This window comes from Giraffa tippelskirchi, chromosome 6, assembly GCF_054371585.1.
Source record: "Giraffa tippelskirchi isolate mGirTip1 chromosome 6, T2T-mGirTip1v1.2.pri, whole genome shotgun sequence".
Taxonomy (NCBI): Eukaryota; Metazoa; Chordata; class Mammalia; order Artiodactyla; family Giraffidae; genus Giraffa; species Giraffa tippelskirchi.
The window spans coordinates 171,401,548-171,418,569 of NC_137280.1; the positions used below are offsets into that span (position 1 = coordinate 171,401,548).

General features: G+C 36.6%; 1 protein-coding gene and 1 long non-coding RNA gene across 31 annotated transcripts in view; both read left to right on the plus strand.

The window, feature by feature from the left end:
* PPIP5K2 (diphosphoinositol pentakisphosphate kinase 2) overlaps positions 1–17,022 on the plus strand; it is a 78,190-nt gene that overhangs the window by 37,490 nt on the left and 23,678 nt on the right. For all 30 annotated transcript variants that reach the window (XR_014057482.1, XR_014057483.1, XR_014057484.1 and 27 more), the window contains 4 exons: positions 728–869; positions 2,647–2,870; positions 12,440–12,567; positions 13,153–13,267. Coding sequence is in view for 27 of the 30 variants with exons in the window: in XM_081503656.1 (XP_081359782.1) it covers positions 728–869; positions 2,647–2,870; positions 12,440–12,567; positions 13,153–13,267 (609 nt within the window). In the remaining 3 variants the exon portion in view is untranslated. The remainder of the gene's footprint in view (positions 1–727; positions 870–2,646; positions 2,871–12,439; positions 12,568–13,152; positions 13,268–17,022) is intronic.
* Positions 3,721–8,289, plus strand: LOC145511085 (uncharacterized). The gene is made up of 2 exons (XR_014057487.1): positions 3,721–6,209; positions 8,185–8,289. It is a non-coding gene; the product is annotated as an uncharacterized LOC145511085 (long non-coding RNA).

A 17,022-nucleotide genomic window follows, 5' to 3' on the forward strand; every position in this document is an offset into this window, starting at 1 on the left:
TTGAACCCCAAATTCAGAGTTGACCAGAGTTCCACTTCTGGAAATCCTGGACTTCACATTTGTCCAAGCTTCAGTCGTTAGATTGACCAAATTAACTAGTTCACCATAACAAGAAGTGGAATTCCACTTTACATTTTTTGTATTTATAGAAACTTATATAGGGTTAAATTGCCAAGCAACGTTTCAACACTGAAAATTGAAACTGTTTTGTCATTAATGGCTTTTGTTGACTTGGAAGAAATCTCATCACAAAGGCATTTACATGGTGGTTAAGAGCACAGGTCTCTGCCAGTTTATCTGCTTTTTTATGCTACTGTTTACATACTAGTGGTTTGATCTTGGGAAAGGTGCTTTAATCTCGTAAGTACTTCATCTGGAAAAAGTGATGATAATCATAGTCTTAGGGTTATTACTTGTCAATATGTGTCAAATGGTTAAACCATATTTTCAAATACCAAGTGAGTCAGTAAAATATCACTGTGTTAGAATAAAATCTCTTTGTAAGTTAGAGCACTTTTGTTAGATTTTCCCTGTGGATAATCTAATGTTAGCTAAGGTTTAGGATTTTTTTAACATGAAATTTTTAGTTTTTTATTTCCTCCTCTATATCTGGGGATTTAATTTGTAGTTTGAATTTAATCTCCAACTACTAGAAAATTTTGTATATTGTCCTTTTGGTCAGTTGAGCATAACCAAATATAAAAATGTATACTCTATTCATTTGTAGCTTACTCCGTCTGGAAGCATTTCTCTTATCAAATCAATGCATTTAATTAAAAATCCTGTAAAGACCTGTGACAAGGTGTATTCCTTAATACAAAGTTTGACTTCTCAAATCAGACATCGAATGGAAGATCCCAAATCATCAGGTAAATATTTTGTTTCCTTGGGTCAGAAAATAAAAATCACTATCTCATTGCTGTAAACATTTTAAAATAAGATGCACCAGTCATAAAAAAGCTTTAATACTATCAGTTCAGTTCAGTTCAGTCACTCAGTCGTGTCTGACTCTTTGCAACCCCATGAACTGCAGCACGCCAAGCCTCCCTGTCCACTACCAACTCCCAGAGTTTACCTAAACTCCTGTCCATTGAGTTGGTGATGCCATCCAACCATCTCATCCTCTGTTGTCCCTTTCTCCTCCTGCCCTCAGTCTTTCCCAGCATCAGGGTCTTTTCAGATCAGTCAGTTCTTTGCATCAGGTGGCCAAAGTATTAGAGTTTCAGCTTCAACATCAGTCCTTCCAATGAACACCCAGGACTGATCTCCTTTAGGATGGACTGGTTGGATCCCCTTGCAGTCCAAGGGACTCTCAAGAGTCTTCTCCAAGACCACAGTTCAAAAGCATCAATTCTTCAGCACTCAGCTTTCTTTATAGTCCAACTCTCACATCCATATATGACTACTGGAAAAACCATAGCCTTGACTAGACGGACCTTTGATGGTAAAGTAATGTCTCTGCTTTTTAATATGCTGTCTAGGTTGGTCATAACTTTCCTTCCAAGGAGTAAGCATCTTTTAATTTCACGGCTGTAGTCACCATCTGCAGTGTTTTTGGAGCCCAAGAAATCAAGTCTGCCACTGTTTCTCCATCTGTTTGCCATGTAGTGATAGGACCAGATGCCATGATCTTAGTTTTCTGAATGTTGAGCTTTAAGCCAACTTTTTCACTCTCCTCTTTCACTTTCATCAGGAGGCTCTTTAGTTCTTTTTTGCTTTCTGCCATAAGGGTGTCATCTGCATATCTGAGGTTATTGATATTTCTCCTGGCACTCTTGATTCCAGCTTGTGCTTCATCCAGCCCAGCGTTTCTCATGATATACTCTGCATATAAATTAAATAATCAGGGTGACAATATACAGCCTTGACGTACTCCTTTTCCTATTCAGAACCAGTCTGTTGTTCCATGTCCAGTTCTAACTGTTGCTTCCTGAGCTGCATACTGGTTTCTCAAGAGGCAGGTTAGGTGGTGTGGTATGCCCATCTCTTTCAGAATTTTCCACAGTTTTTGCTATATCTAGGTATTATCTGAGTTAATATATATCCAGCAAAAGAATAATAGCAAAGTTATAGTTGCTTTTAACTATGGTAGCGTGAGAAAGATAATAAAATATTGTTAGTTGATTAATTATGTAGCCTTACCATACAGTTGGGGCTTCCCTGGTGGCTCAGTGGTAAGGAATCTGTCTGCCAGTGCAAGAGACAGGTTCGATCCCTGGATGGGGAAGATTCCCCTGGAGAAGGAAATAGCAACCCACATCAGTATTCTTGGTTGGGAAATCCCATGGGCGGAGGAGTCGTTGCGTCTTTATGATCCCATGGGGTCATAAAGAGTTGGACATGACTGAGCAACTAAACAACAAACAAAAAACCATACAGTTGAGTGGCAAACAGGCAGCATAATAAGAAGGAGAAAGCAATAGGAAGGTGATCTGTGCTCTGGTTCTGAGAGTGGCTTAGTGAATAACTTGGGAAACTGATGTATATAACATATGGAAAGGTCTTTTATAAAAACAGTTCCTAACCCATGTATTTATACCTTTATTCAAATCTACAAAATACATGGTTGCTAATAGTATATGCCTATGATGATATTTCCTAGCTTGTTAACAAGTTTAATATACTAAAATTGTTATCTTGTTTTAGATATTCAGCTTTATCATAGTGAGACCTTAGAGCTCATGCTCCGTAGATGGTCCAAGTTGGAGAAAGACTTTAAAACAAAAAATGGAAGATATGATATTAGCAAGATCCCTGACATATATGACTGTATAAAATATGATGTCCAACATAATGGTTCCTTGAAATTAGAAGACACGATGGAATTGTATAGGCTTTCAAAGGCATTAGCAGATATAGTTATCCCTCAGGTAAGTAATTTCTACATATCAATTTTCTGGTACTGTTGTATAGATACTTTTAAAATATCTATCCACTGTTAAGAGAGAGTTGGTTTCTGTGTCCCAGTAAACCTATAACTTTAAAAAGGAAATTGAGTCGTTGTGAATTTACAAAAACTTCCTGTATTAAATCACTGTTTGATTTTTTAATAGTTTGTAATGACCTTTTAAAATTTAAGAATTGATACTCTTAATTAAAGACTAATGATATAGTAACAACGAACAACTGAAAATATGATGGGATAAATCACTTTAGTATTTATTGAACATTTATTGTGCATCTGCCAGCGCTGTGCTATGGGAATGCTTGCAGAGTGGGAGAAAAGGGTAGTTGTGTCTCTATATTAATTTTGGAAGTTTTTTTTTTTTTTTTAACTTTATGTGAAAGTATTTTGAAAATAATATTTAGAGGTCAAGATGTAAATAGTTATTTGTATGGTGTGGTAAAGGGGTCTTTTCATTATAGAAGAGTAAAAATAAGGGTATACTAAAACTCAGATAACTGAAATTAATTAAACAGAATCAGATTGATAATAAAAAGTCAAGTGACAAAACAAGTTGAGATAAGAGATGTGTTAGAAGGAAATAGTTACAGATGCCCTTTGGAGATCTTTTTTCACCTTCATTACTCAAAGATTATTTGGCTATTGTGAAATGGAGATTGGAGTAAATCACACATTTACAACTGGAAACTGAAGTTAAAAAAACAGGAAAAATGAAATACAATTGATTCTTGAACAACTTGGGTTTGAACTGTAGTGCATCCACTTACATGTGGATTTTTTTCAGTAGTAAATACTACAGTACTTCACGATCCACAGATCCATGATTAATTGCATCTGCTGTAGATGCAGAGCCACAAATAAGTTACACTTGAATTTTCAGTGGCATGGAGAGTTGGCAGTCCTAACCTCCACGTTGTTCAGGAGTTACTGTACATGAAAAGTGTAAGAATTGTATATTTTAATAAAAGCCTCACTTAAAGATACTCAAATACAGAAAACAATAGGGAGGCTCTTTAATAACTTAAACTAGAGCTCCTCTATGATCCGGCAATCCCTTTCCCTGCCATAGACCCAGGAAAGATAAAAACTCTTATTTTGAAAAGATGCATGCATCCCAATGTTCATAGGAGTGCTATTTATTATAATAGCCAAGGCATAGAAACAACTGAAGTGCCCATCAACATATGATTGGTTTAAGATATGGTGTGTACATGTATACAAACATGTGAAATATTACTCAGCCATAAAAATAAAATATTGCTGTTTGCAGCAACATGGATGGACCTAGAGAACAGTGTACCAAGTAAATTAAGTCAGAGAAAGACAAATGTTATATCACTTGCATGTGGAATCTAAAAAATAATACTAATGAATCAATATTAAAAAGTGTAAGCAGACTCATATACATAGAAAAAAAACTTAGTTACCAAAAAGGAAGGAGAGAGGGGAAGGAATAAATAAAAAGTATGGAATAGAAACAACTATGCATAAAACAGATAAGTAATACAAATTTACTGTATAGCACAGGATACTGTATTCAGTGTCTTGTAATAACCTATAGTGGAAAATAATTGAAAATATACATATATATATATATAAGACTGCATCACTTTGCTGTACAATTGAAACTAACATAGTACTGTAAATCCATAGTTTCCCTTTCCTAGTATTCACAGAATGTCCATGAAAAGCTATAGAGACTTTGAAAAATGGGGAATTCAGACTTCACAACTTACCTCTAAGTATGTGTGTGCCTGTTAAAGTTTAGCTTATCCTTTCAGCATGAAAGAGCAACTTTTTTTCTTTTTGGTCAGTATATATAATGTAGATAATTATAAATATATTGTATAAATCAGTGATTTGAAAATAAATTCATTTCAAAAGAAGGTAAAAATATCTCATACTTCAAGAGTATGCCTTTGGGACTCATTTTAAGAAACACAGACTTAGAAAACAAGAATTTACTCTCTGACAGCATCTTTCATTTGTTAAATAAAAGTTTTATTCTGCAAAACAAATTTTATTTTACACAATAGTCGTATTTTTATAACATTTTAAGATTAATATCAAAATGAACACACTAAATTCTGCAGAACTCGATTTTAGCTACATAGTATACATAGAAGATTATAGAACTAACACTGATTTGATTATATCTCTCAGTAAAGTTACTAAATCAGAATCTATCTTTGTTATGAAATTCAAGAGAATTTATTCAAATTTTACTTACTAAAAAATTTGAGAATGGTTACTCTTAATTATGATAAGCATGTAATTAGTTTGCATTGGAAGCATATATAAGACTGATTTTTTTTCGTTGTATTGAATTGCTTTTACATTATTCCAGCCTCAGTGCATCTTAGTTGTACTTACTCTTACAATGAAGATTATTTTAAAGTATACTTTTAACAGATAAGCTGTAAATATGTAACCCTCTAACATATTTACTGTAGCTGTATGCATTTGTCAGGGTAGGCTTTCAGTATATCTTAATGTCTCACCTACTTGGTGGCTAAATAGATACACTAATGATTTATTAGCATAATCGTGTCTTGTACATGGCTTATTTAATCTCAGGCCTCTTCTTTCTCAATTATGTATACTAAGAATTCTAGAATTGGGAATGGAAAGTTTGTTTCTAAGACTTGGGCTCAAAAGAAAACTTACATATTAATGAGTTTTAGATGATTTTTCCTACTTACATGGTGTATGTGTTTTAGGTACATTACTTACACAGATGAAGAAAATTTTCACCATGTCCTTGTAATTTAAATATTTATAATGAATTTTTAAAACTTTGTAATAAAAAGAAACACTAAAGATAAGAAATGGTTAGGAAAAATTTGAGATATTTACCTTCCTAACTTTTTGGTTTGACATTACTTATTGTGACAGAAACTTGGGATTTCCTCTTTTTTAATGGACATTTGAATTCAGTTACTTAAATTTTGTTACTAAAGTCTTCATAAATCTAAAATCATAGACAAGAGATAGACCTTTTCAATCACTGAATAACTAAAGTTGTAAACATTTAATTATAATGAAGCTGTAGTTTGTAATGAAAAAAATGAGAAATTTGCATGTTTACTTGACAAAGATATTTCAAGCTTAGAGACTTGATGACTCAGTCAAATAATGTATTAGTTTGGCTAACCTAGATTGAGAGTATCAGTATCTTTGCAAGCAAAAATGTATAGGTATTCTGCTATGCCTCAAAAAAAATCTGTTTTCACTCTTACATTGTGTTAATTGTTATAACTATGCTTTGCGAATTATGTAATTCTAATCACATTGTTGTTGCTCAGTTGCTAAGTCATGTCTGACTCTTTGCAACCCTATGGACTGCAGCATGCCAGGCTTCCCTGTTCTTCACTACCTCCCAGAGTTTGCTCATATTCATGTCCATTAAGTCACTGATGCTATCTAACCATCTCATCCTCTGCCACCCTCTTCTCCTTTTGCCTTCAGTCTTTCCCAGCATCAGGGTCTTTTCTTAAATATGATAAACATGATTTATTACTTTTAGTTACTTTAGCAGTTAATAGTTGTGATTATGGTATGTATTTTTGCTGTGATAAAATCAACTTTTCAGCCTCAGTCCTCTAAAAATAATACTTAAAAATTGGAAATACCCTGGCAATCCAGTGGTTAGGACTCGGCACTTTCACTGCTGAGGGCCTGGGTTCAATCCCTGGTTCAGGAACTAAGATCCTGCAAGCTGTGTGGCATAGCCAAAAAAAAAAGCTACTTTAAAAATAGTCACAATGGGATGTGATATCAAGCATCATGGCCATGTAACATGCTCCCTTTGTCTATCCCCTTCAATCTACAACCAGTAAAATATATACAATTCAACAAAGGTGCCTCTGCTTAACACACCAGGGCACCACAAAATTCTGCCCATCTTATACCTGAAAGTAGCTGGGCTAGGAAACAGGACGTGCCTGTGTTTCCAAACCCCGGGTCCTAGTTGGCTGAGCCTTCAGCCTCAGAGAATGCAGTAGCTTTAGGAGCGGGAGCACACACAGCTCCAGCGTCTCAGCTGCAGCGGCACGCATGGCCACAAGGAACTGGGCATTAGCAGTCGTGGAGCCTGCAACCCCATCCTTCCAGCCATGGAGGTCCTCCCACTCCAGAGGTGAGAGCTGCAGCTCTCACCATGCTCGCAGTGGCAGTGCCCATGAACACTGGCAGCCCTAGACATGACAGGGGTACCTGTGACCTTGGCTCCACTCCCCCACCTTATTTGTCCCCTTGTAGTGGTGAAGCCTGAGACCTAGGAGATCCTGGACACAGTGGAGGGGCTCCCTTTCCTGGCAGCATAGGCCGAGATACTGGCAGCACCCACAGAAACAAGGCACAGTGACCCTGGTGGCACAGTCGTGACAAGGACACCCGGTGACCACACCTAGCAGGTGCAGTGGAGTGTCAGAAGTTTCTCAGGTACAACCAGTGGCTTAAGAAAAACCGAATGCTTGTGCTATAGTGCCACCTACTGGAGAAAAGATCAAGACTGCCGGGAGAAATATCAATAACCTCAGATATGCAGATGACACCACCCTTATGGCAGAAAGCAAAGAGGAACCAAAGAGCCTCTTGATGAACGTGCAAGGGAAGAGTGAAAAAGCTGGCTTAAAACTCAACATTAAGAAAACTAAGATCATGGCATCCAGTCCCTTCACTTCATGCAAGTAGAAGGGGAAACAATGGAAACAGTGACAGACTTTATTTTCTTGCGCTCCAAAAATCACTGCAGATGATGACTGCAGCCATGAAATTAAAAGATGCTTGCTCCTTGTAAGAAAAGCTCTGACCAACCTAGATAGTGTGTTAAAAAGCAAAGACATTACTTCACTGACAAAGGTCTATCTAGTAAAAGCTATGGTTTTTCCAGTAGTCATGCATGGATGTGAGAGTTGGACCATAAATAAGGCTGAGCACCGAAGAGTTGATGCTTTTGAACTGTGGTGTTGGAGAAGACTCTTGAGAGTCCCTTAGACTGCAAGGAGATCCAACCAGTCTATCCTAAAGGAGATCAGTCCTGAATATTCATTGGAAGGACTGATGCTAAAGCTGAAGCTCCAATACTTTGGCCACCTGATGCGAAGAGCTGACTCATTGGAAAAGACCCTGATGCTGGGAAAGACTGAAGGCGGCGGGAGGAGAAGGGGACGACAGAGGATGAGATGATTGGATGACATCACCGACTCGGACATGAGTTTGAGCAAGCCCCGGGAGACGGTGAAGGACGGGGAGACTTGGCGTGCTGCAGTCCATAGGGTTGCAAAGAGTCAGACACGACTGAGTGACTGGGCAACAACTGAAGAAGAAAACAAAAACTAGCAAATGGGACTACATCAAACTAAAAAGCTTCTTACATTAAATATTGAAAAGACACATTACAAAATGAAAAAAGATATTTGGAAATCATATATTCTATTTGGAGGTAATCAAAATATATGAACTCCTACAACTCAACAAAAAAAATCAAATAACCCAATTAAACAGTGAGCCAAAGAGCTAAGAATTTTTGCAAAGGAAACGTACAGACTGCTAAGAGACTCATGAAAAGATGTTCATATCACTAATTATTAGGAAAATGCAAATCAAAAACAGAATGAAAGGTCATCTCAGGCCTGTTAGAATGGCTATTTTATCAAAAAGATAAGAAGTAGCAAGTACTGGAAAGGATGTGGAAAAAAGGGAGCCCTGGTACACTGTTGGTGGGAATGTAAATTGGTGCAGCCACTATGGAAAACAGTTTGGAGGTTCCTCAGAAACTTAAGAATAGTGTTAGTGTATGATCTAGCTATTCCACTTCTGGGTATTTATCTAAAAAATATGAAGAGAGTAATTTGAATAGATAATACAACCCTGTGTTCATTGTGGCATTATTTACAATAGCCAAGACATGAAAATTGCCCATTGATGAATGAATGGATGAAGGAGGGTATATAATACAGTGGAATACTACCCAGCCATAAAAAAGATATGTATCATCTTGTCATTTGTGGCAACATGGATGGACCTTGAGGATATTGCACTAAATAAGTCCTTCAGATAAAAACTGATACTATATGATTTCACATAAATGTGAAATATTAAAATTTTTTAAATAAGTGAACAAACCTAAGAAAAGAAACACGTATTTATAGAGTAAAGAGTAATAATTACTAAAAGGGAAAGGAGGTGAATTGAGTAAAGGGGGTCATTTGTATGGTAATGGGTGGAAGCTAAGCTTTTGGCGTTGAGCATACTGTAGTTTATACAGAAGCTGTATGCATGAAACATGTTATAAACCAACATTACCTCAATAGATTAAATAGTAAAAATAGCCTCAATGGTATGATGGAAGATTTAAAGATTATAATAATATTTGATATAGGTGAATTATCCTTTGGAAATGTTTAAAATACTTTAGCATTTGCAAAGTTTCTAGAATTCATAATATTTTATATGTTCATTTTAATTAATAAAATTTAATTAAATTAAAAATGAAAGATTATATTTAGTATTAAGATTCTTTTAATTGAGATCGCGACTGAACTAAACTGAACTGAATTGAGATGGCACACATTTGTTGAAGCTGGAAGAGCATTTCTTTGGTTATCTGTAGATAATGAAACGCAGAGAGTTCTTTATAATAGTATTTGCAATATAAATTCCAATGATACTTATTAAATGTGTCACATAATAAACTCTCAAATATCTTCAGCTGTTATTTTAGTCAGTTCTTTTTATGGCAGAAATATTATAAGAGAACTTGGCATCTAACAGTTAATTATTTGGTCCTAACTGGTTGTGGCAACTTGCTTTTTCAGCTGTACAATATATGTCACTGTTTTGAAGGGAAAGAAGTCTTTACTATGAAAATAATATATCTTTGTTGTAAAATTAGAAAATATATGGCCAAAAAAAATCAATATGGCGTTACCAATTAGACAAAAACATTTCACAGTTACAGAAAATTCTGAAAGGCCTTTTCCCTTAAATTCATGGACATTTTTGTTTTAATTCATATATATAACAAATATGTTCCTTGCAAAAATGGAACCAGGAGAGCGTACTGTTTTACAACCTGATTTTTTTTTTTTTCTTGGCCTCAAGAAGTTTTTTCCAAATCAATAAAGCTAAATATACTTCATTATTCCTAATAGCTGATGAAATAATACTATTTAACCAATTTCACACATTTGGAAATATGAATTCCTTTAATTTCTTACACTTTGCTTATATGTATGCCTTTACATGCAAATCAAGACTATTTCTGTAGCTCCAGATCTCTTTTATCAGCTTTCTTCCAGACCCTCAGTGTATGAGAGTGACTGTTTACTTGTACCTTGCTCAATAATGACAGAAAAATTTCCTTTGATGATTTTAAATTTCAGAATTTTCCTTTTGTTTACACATACATATGCAGTTACATACACATTTCATATTTTTCATGCCCAGTTTCTTTATGTTGGTGAGATTACCAAACCAACCAAGCCTTTGTGTTTAAAGGTAAATGACCCAAGAGGTTCCATTTTCATACATCTTCCATATGTAATCAATCATCCTTTTTTTGTTAGGCAGCTTTGAGATTCTCTGTCCACATTAGTTTTTTGCCATCTGGGAAGTACCTGATGTAACCTTTAAATACAGGTGTCCCAGAAAAGTCTTGGGGAGAGAGTGTGTGCCTGTGTCTTCCTCCTTATCTCTACTCTTCCTTCTTTCTCTGTCCCTTCTTCCCTCTGCCTTCACCCCATTTCTGCCTTCTTCCTCTTAAACCTTCTCTTCCTATTTGTACACTCATCACAGATTTTTCTCTTCAGTTCAGTGGCTCAGTTGTGTCCAGCTCTTTGTGACCCCATGTACTGCAGCACACCAGGCCTCCCTTTCCATCACCAACTCCCAGAGCTTACCCAAACTCATATCCATCAAGTTGGTGATGCCATCCAAGCATCTCATCCTCCATCGTTCCCTTCTCCTCCTGCCTTCAGTCTTTCCCAGCCTCAGGGTCTTTCTAATGAGTCAGTTCTTCCCATCAGATGGCCAAAGTATTGGAGCTTCAGCATCAGTCCTTCCAATGAATGTTCATGACTGATCTCCTTTAGGATGGGCTGGTTGGATCTCCTTGCAGTCCAAGGGACTCTCCAGAGTCTCCTCCAACACCACAGCTCAAGAGCATCAGTTCTTGGGCACTCGGCTTTCTTTATGGTCCGGTTACCATTTATGAAGACAGAGGCATGAGCAGTGGAAGATGGACCATAGAATTAAAGATCCCACCTCCAGGTGGAACCCTCACCTGTCCCCCGGCCGACCGCAGAGCGTCCCCCTACCTCCTCTCCAGAGCATCATTCCTTCGTATCTGCTGCCAGAGCCACGGTGCCATTCACTCCAAGGACTGACTTTCTAAACTTCCACACCTGTAGTGACCTCTAGTTGCTCAGCATCCACTTTGTGTCTCCAAGTTGTGTAGGACTGCAATCTTTTGATTAGTTTCTGAGAAAACGCAATGAAGCATTTCACTTTTTTAATTTAAATCCATTAATAAAATATGCAGTTGGTTAGCCCAACACCGTTTATTTCTCACCTGCCACCAGTACCAGTGTTTCTTGTCATTCCCTGAGCTTCAACAAGTCCTATGCTAGCCAGTGTTCAGTCTTACTCCCCCAAATTCATGAAATGCTTTTCTCCAGGATTTTGGTGAAGGGTGGGCTGTGTGTGGTTTTGCTAATGCATCTCCCAGATTTCAGATAACTACCAGCTTTGCCATGACTCAAAGCTTAAAGATCTAGTTCTGTTCATTTTCTCAAACCAAAGCTCATTGGAAAAATAATGTATAGTGTTACTTGTTTTATTATAGCAATTTCCTAATTAAAGCAGTGTTTAATGCAAAAAAATTTTTTCATGTCAGATCATTTTCTCATCTATCCCTGTGAACTGTAATTTTTATTACTATTATAATTACTGTTATCTTAACACTTTCGATTATAATTTCTCATAAATTTAATTAACTTATAATGGCTATATAGCTCATTAAATTTGATAATTTCATGGCATATTTAGCTCACCACTCGTTAAAACTTTGTATTGGCCAAAGACTAAAATAATTTGCTAACCTTTTTAATCTTTGACATTCAAATAGACAAAAATTTCATGGTTTCAGTTTGTGTTTCTTTATGTTTATTGACTGTTTGTTCTGTGCTTTACTAGTCGTGCACTTAATCCATCTTTCTTTTAGGGCTGTTTCTACATTTAAAGCCTTATCGAGTTGAATACTTACAAAAGTCGCATTCATCATTCATCCTCTCCTCTTTAGAAATTTCTTGTTTTTTCAGTTCCACCAAAAAATATTCTTCTAATTACACTTAATAGTTTGGGGACTAATATACTTGAAGTTGTAGAAATGTAAACTAGGAATTGTATAATGTTCAAAAAAGGCTTAATAAAAATATTTGTCACTCACTAAAATTCTTAAATTTAGTAATACCTTTATTAGCGTTCTTTATTATTATACCCTTTTTCTAATAGTGTGTATTTTCTGCTCAGGAATATGGTATAACTAAAGCTGAAAAACTGGAGATTGCCAAAGGCTACTGTACTCCTCTAGTTAGAAAAATTCGCTCAGATCTTCAAAGGACACAAGATGATGACACTGTAAATAAACTCCATCCTGTGTAAGAGACTGTACTGGTATTTAAGTCTATAGGCATCTGTTTTTGCATACTTGAAATCTAAATTTTTGTTGTTCCTATGACTAAGGCAGGAGTGTATCACTTGGTACACTGTGGAAATACAGATTACCTAGATGTTCCTAATAGTGAACTTTTCAACCAGTATTCTTTCTGGCTCCAAACTGGAGGGAAAAACTGAGGGACACAGGGAAAGGGGAGGTGTGTTACCATTCACATGCGATCATCAGTGACCATCCTCATTCAGCAGCATTAACATCTGTGAGCTCCTTTAGTGCCGTGATCTCTTTCATTGTTAATAAAGGTGCTTAAACGACCTTCTTACAGTGAACTTGACTAATATTAACTCCTTTGACTAATCTCAGTGGTCTCAGTTAGTTTCAGTTATCTTCATGTTAGAGAAATGTCTACTAAGAACACCTCAATTGTGATTGAAAGAGTGATAGAGTCACTTACTATGTTCTTTTACTTCTAAAAAGATTAAATTCCATTTTATACAAAATAATTTCAGTACTTAGTAAGTCTTAACTGTGTGGTTATGTTTTAACACTGTCTGCTTCTGACTTTTAGGTATTCCAGAGGTGTTCTCTCACCTGAACGTCATGTCCGTACCAGATTATATTTCACCAGTGAAAGTCACGTACATTCTTTACTGTCTATTCTTCGCTATGGTGCCTTATGCGATGTAAGTAGAATAAGTTATATTAATCTGCTGAACAAATATGTGTTACTGAATTTGTAATCAAATCACTGATATCATTTTTTATTGTAGAATTTTTAATAATTCATTATTTGCCATCATTTGTCAGGAGTCTACTCTTTACCAAGCACTGTGCTAGATGTTAGAGATAATGACATGTTTTCTTCCTTCTGGAGAAAATCCCTTTAAGCCAACAATAATACAAAATATTGCAAGTGATCTACACGCTGGTAACAGGATGAAGAGAAGCTGATGAATTTGCGTTATTTAGGGATTAGAATCGACAGGATTTGATGTTTGGACAGTTGTGACTCTTACTTACTGTAACATAATGAATCAATACCAAAGCTTACTGGCTTAAAACAAATACAGGCATTTTTTTTTTCTCTGTCATGGTTTAAATGCTTGACTTGGGTCATTTAGGCAGTTTTGCATTGTGTCTCTCATGAGACTGCATCAGTAACTGGAGCTCAAATCACCTCACAGCTTTCTTTTCATATCTAATTCTTGATGTGCTGACTGTTAGGTGGGGCCTCGGCTGGGGTTATTGACCAGAATACCTACCATGGCCTCTTCATGTGACCTCAGAATACAGCATATTCCTCAGAAGATAGCAGCTGAGTTCCAGAAGTGCACAAAGAGAAAAAAGAGCAAGCACAAAGTTTTATGATCTAACTTACGAGGTTATGTCCTTTCACTTTTACTGAGCACTTTTGGTTGAAGTGGTCACAGAGGTCCATCCAGGTTCAAGGGAGGGGAAACAGACCCATAGTACTAGATGAGTGGAATATCACTTGTCACTCACTATAAGATGAGTCCTTGGGATTGGATATATTTTGGTGGCCATATTTGAAAAACAGGGTCTGTCACAGTATGTTACCATACAATCCATATTTCTCCCACGTGCACAATTCACCTAATCTCTACAATGTTCCTCCAGGCTTATCTATTATAGCATAAACTTGACCTCCAGGATCTCATTATCTAAATCGTCCAGATATGGCTGGGACTCCTTGGGCAGAGCCCCTTGAGTGCTCAGGAGAACTCAGTCTCAGTGCAGAGACCTGTGAAATGAAGACACCAATTGTCTGGCATACATTTGGCATACAGTATTGAGAAGCATAGAATAACTGCTGTAGGCAACCTTTTCAAAAGGGGAAAACTAAAGGTTTTCCCCATGGTCACTGGTCCATGGCAGTTTTGAAGTGTGCCTAGGTACTTAATGCCCATTCCTTAATCAGGGCTCTGTCATACTATTAGAAGTTGTTTTTAATGGTTCATGGCTTTATACTTTTGATTCTTGATGGCTTCATCTAGGTCATCCTTCCTTCTCCGTAAAAAGTAGCTCATGCTTGCAGCTAAGTAGTTTTTTTAACCTGCTTCCTGCCCAAAGAAGTTTGGAGATCCAAAGGTCTGTTTATTTTTAGTTCCAAGATGGTGTAATTTAAAAAAAAAAAAGAATAATTTATAATCTACTCTATTAATTCACACCCACAGGTCTCTTAAGAATAAGTCTATTTGTACATTTGACTCCCTTTTTGGCTGCTGAGAGAGTACTCTGCAGTCTTTATTGTTTAATAGGGAGTATCTGAGAGACATGCTCATATGATCCTGAGAAAGTCATTGTGTCTGAAAAAATCTGTGAGCTTTAAGTCTTTCTGAAGTCTTAGCAAGTGTTTTTATCATCATACCCATGTTTTCATGACAGATTCTTGTGTTTCCATTCTTCTTACAAGCCACTTTTTAATTATAGCATTGTTCACTCTCTGGAGAGGCTGGAAATAAGAAACAGTTTTATTTCTGATTCCTGCAAGGCTTGGCTCCTTTTTAATTAACCATTTCCTATAGCTTATCTCCCTCTTCTCAATGTTTATCAGAGGCAATGAGAAGAATCTTGGTGGTGTTTTCAGAATTTTTTCTGGAAATCCTGGTAGGTAGCTCATTGAGTTCCACTGTGTACAGGCTATAGTATTTCTATATTTTATGCAACTACGTAGCAAGCATTTTTTATCCTTTAGTTTCCAATAAGGTTTTTTTAACCTTCCTATGATCCCTCACCAACAGTCTCCTCAGTGTCCTTTAGGCTTTCATTAACACTCTTTTTGAGGCATCTTAATTTTCCTTAACGCTCTCCTTGAGGCCCTTCCTGTGCTTACAGGTGTGGAAAGTAAGAAAGGAGAGTCAAGGAAGGTTCCCATATTACCAACATAGGATCATCTACAAAATTATCCATCATTCACTGAGATGAGTGACATTTGCGGAAATATCAGGCGTTAGAAGGAAAGTAATGAGTTTAGTTTTAGACAGCTTGAGTTTGAGGCGCTAGTTCTCAAGAGAACTCAGTCTCATTTCAAAGACCTATGAAATGAAGACACGAATTATCTGTCTGTCATAACGTTTGACATACAATATTGAGATAAGCGAAGATAAATCAAGTGGAGATGACTAGTAGCATGTTCATACATAAGGCTAGAGGTGTGGAAGCCTACACATTAATGATGGCTGAGGCAGTAGCTGTTGATAAGATTCCCAGAAAGTCTGTATTTCAAAAAGTGAGGAAAATGACGTTTTAGAGATTAGCAGTGAAAGTGCTAACCAAGCAGATTTAGAAATTGTAATACCCCTTTCTCAGTACACTCAAACCACAGATTATCTAGAATACACTGCCACTTCTATTATATATCAAAAATATCTTTTCAGCCATCTCTAAGTTACCAAAAAATAAGAATTAAAAATTTTTTTTCTATATATATACATATGGGTATATACATTTACGCACATCTATAAAAAAGTAATCCTTGAAAGAAAATGAATTCAACTTTGTATTCTTTTGTACTTATTAAAATAAAGGGCAGTGAAATGTAGATGAAGATTTGGCATATGTCTCTTGATTCTTAATCTCTCTTATCATTGGGCCTTGATGAATAGTTGTTAACAGAGTTACCCTAAGGCTGTGTAAGTGTTCTTTTCCCATCAAATTTTCTAATTCATCTGTTCTTTCACCCTTGTTTTTCTTTTTTTATTCCTTAATGGAATAGCAAAGTGGCATCCCTTTGAGATCTGCATCTACATATGCAGAGTATGTGTGCTCAATCGCTCAGTCATGTCCAACTCTTTGTGACCCATGGACTGTAGCCTGCCGGGCTCCTCTGCCTATGGGATTTTCTAGGCCAGAATACTGGAGCGGGTTGTCATTTCCTGCTCCAGGGCACCTTCCCGACACAGGGATCAAACCCACGTCTCTTGCATCTCCTGCATTGGCAGACAGATTGTTTACCACTGAGCCACCTGGAAAGCCCATGTGGTTTAGTGGAGCTTTAATAAAAGAAATAGAGAAAAAATGACTTAATTAGCAAAGGCAAGAGCTTATATACCCCTTAATAATGATGGAATTTTTTTGGGTGGGGGGAGATACATTTCTTATGTGGTCACCCTTTAACCTTGCACTTATTTATAAGATAGAAAGAACGGAGGATATGGGAATGGATAGGAAGCCTATGGTTAGAGCATAAAAGTGAATGATGGATAAAACTGTAGCAGATAAGATTGGAGAGCCATTCCAGCATTGGGAAGCCCTTGAAATGTTAGCAAGGAATTGAATGGCTTTGGTTGCTGTGTAGGCATCGGATAGGTAGAAGTAGATATGAGGAAACCAGTTAGGAGGCTGTCTCACAGTGATCTAGAGTGTGGTGGCAGCAGTGTATATTGCATTCAGCTACATTTCTAAAACAAAAGTTGAA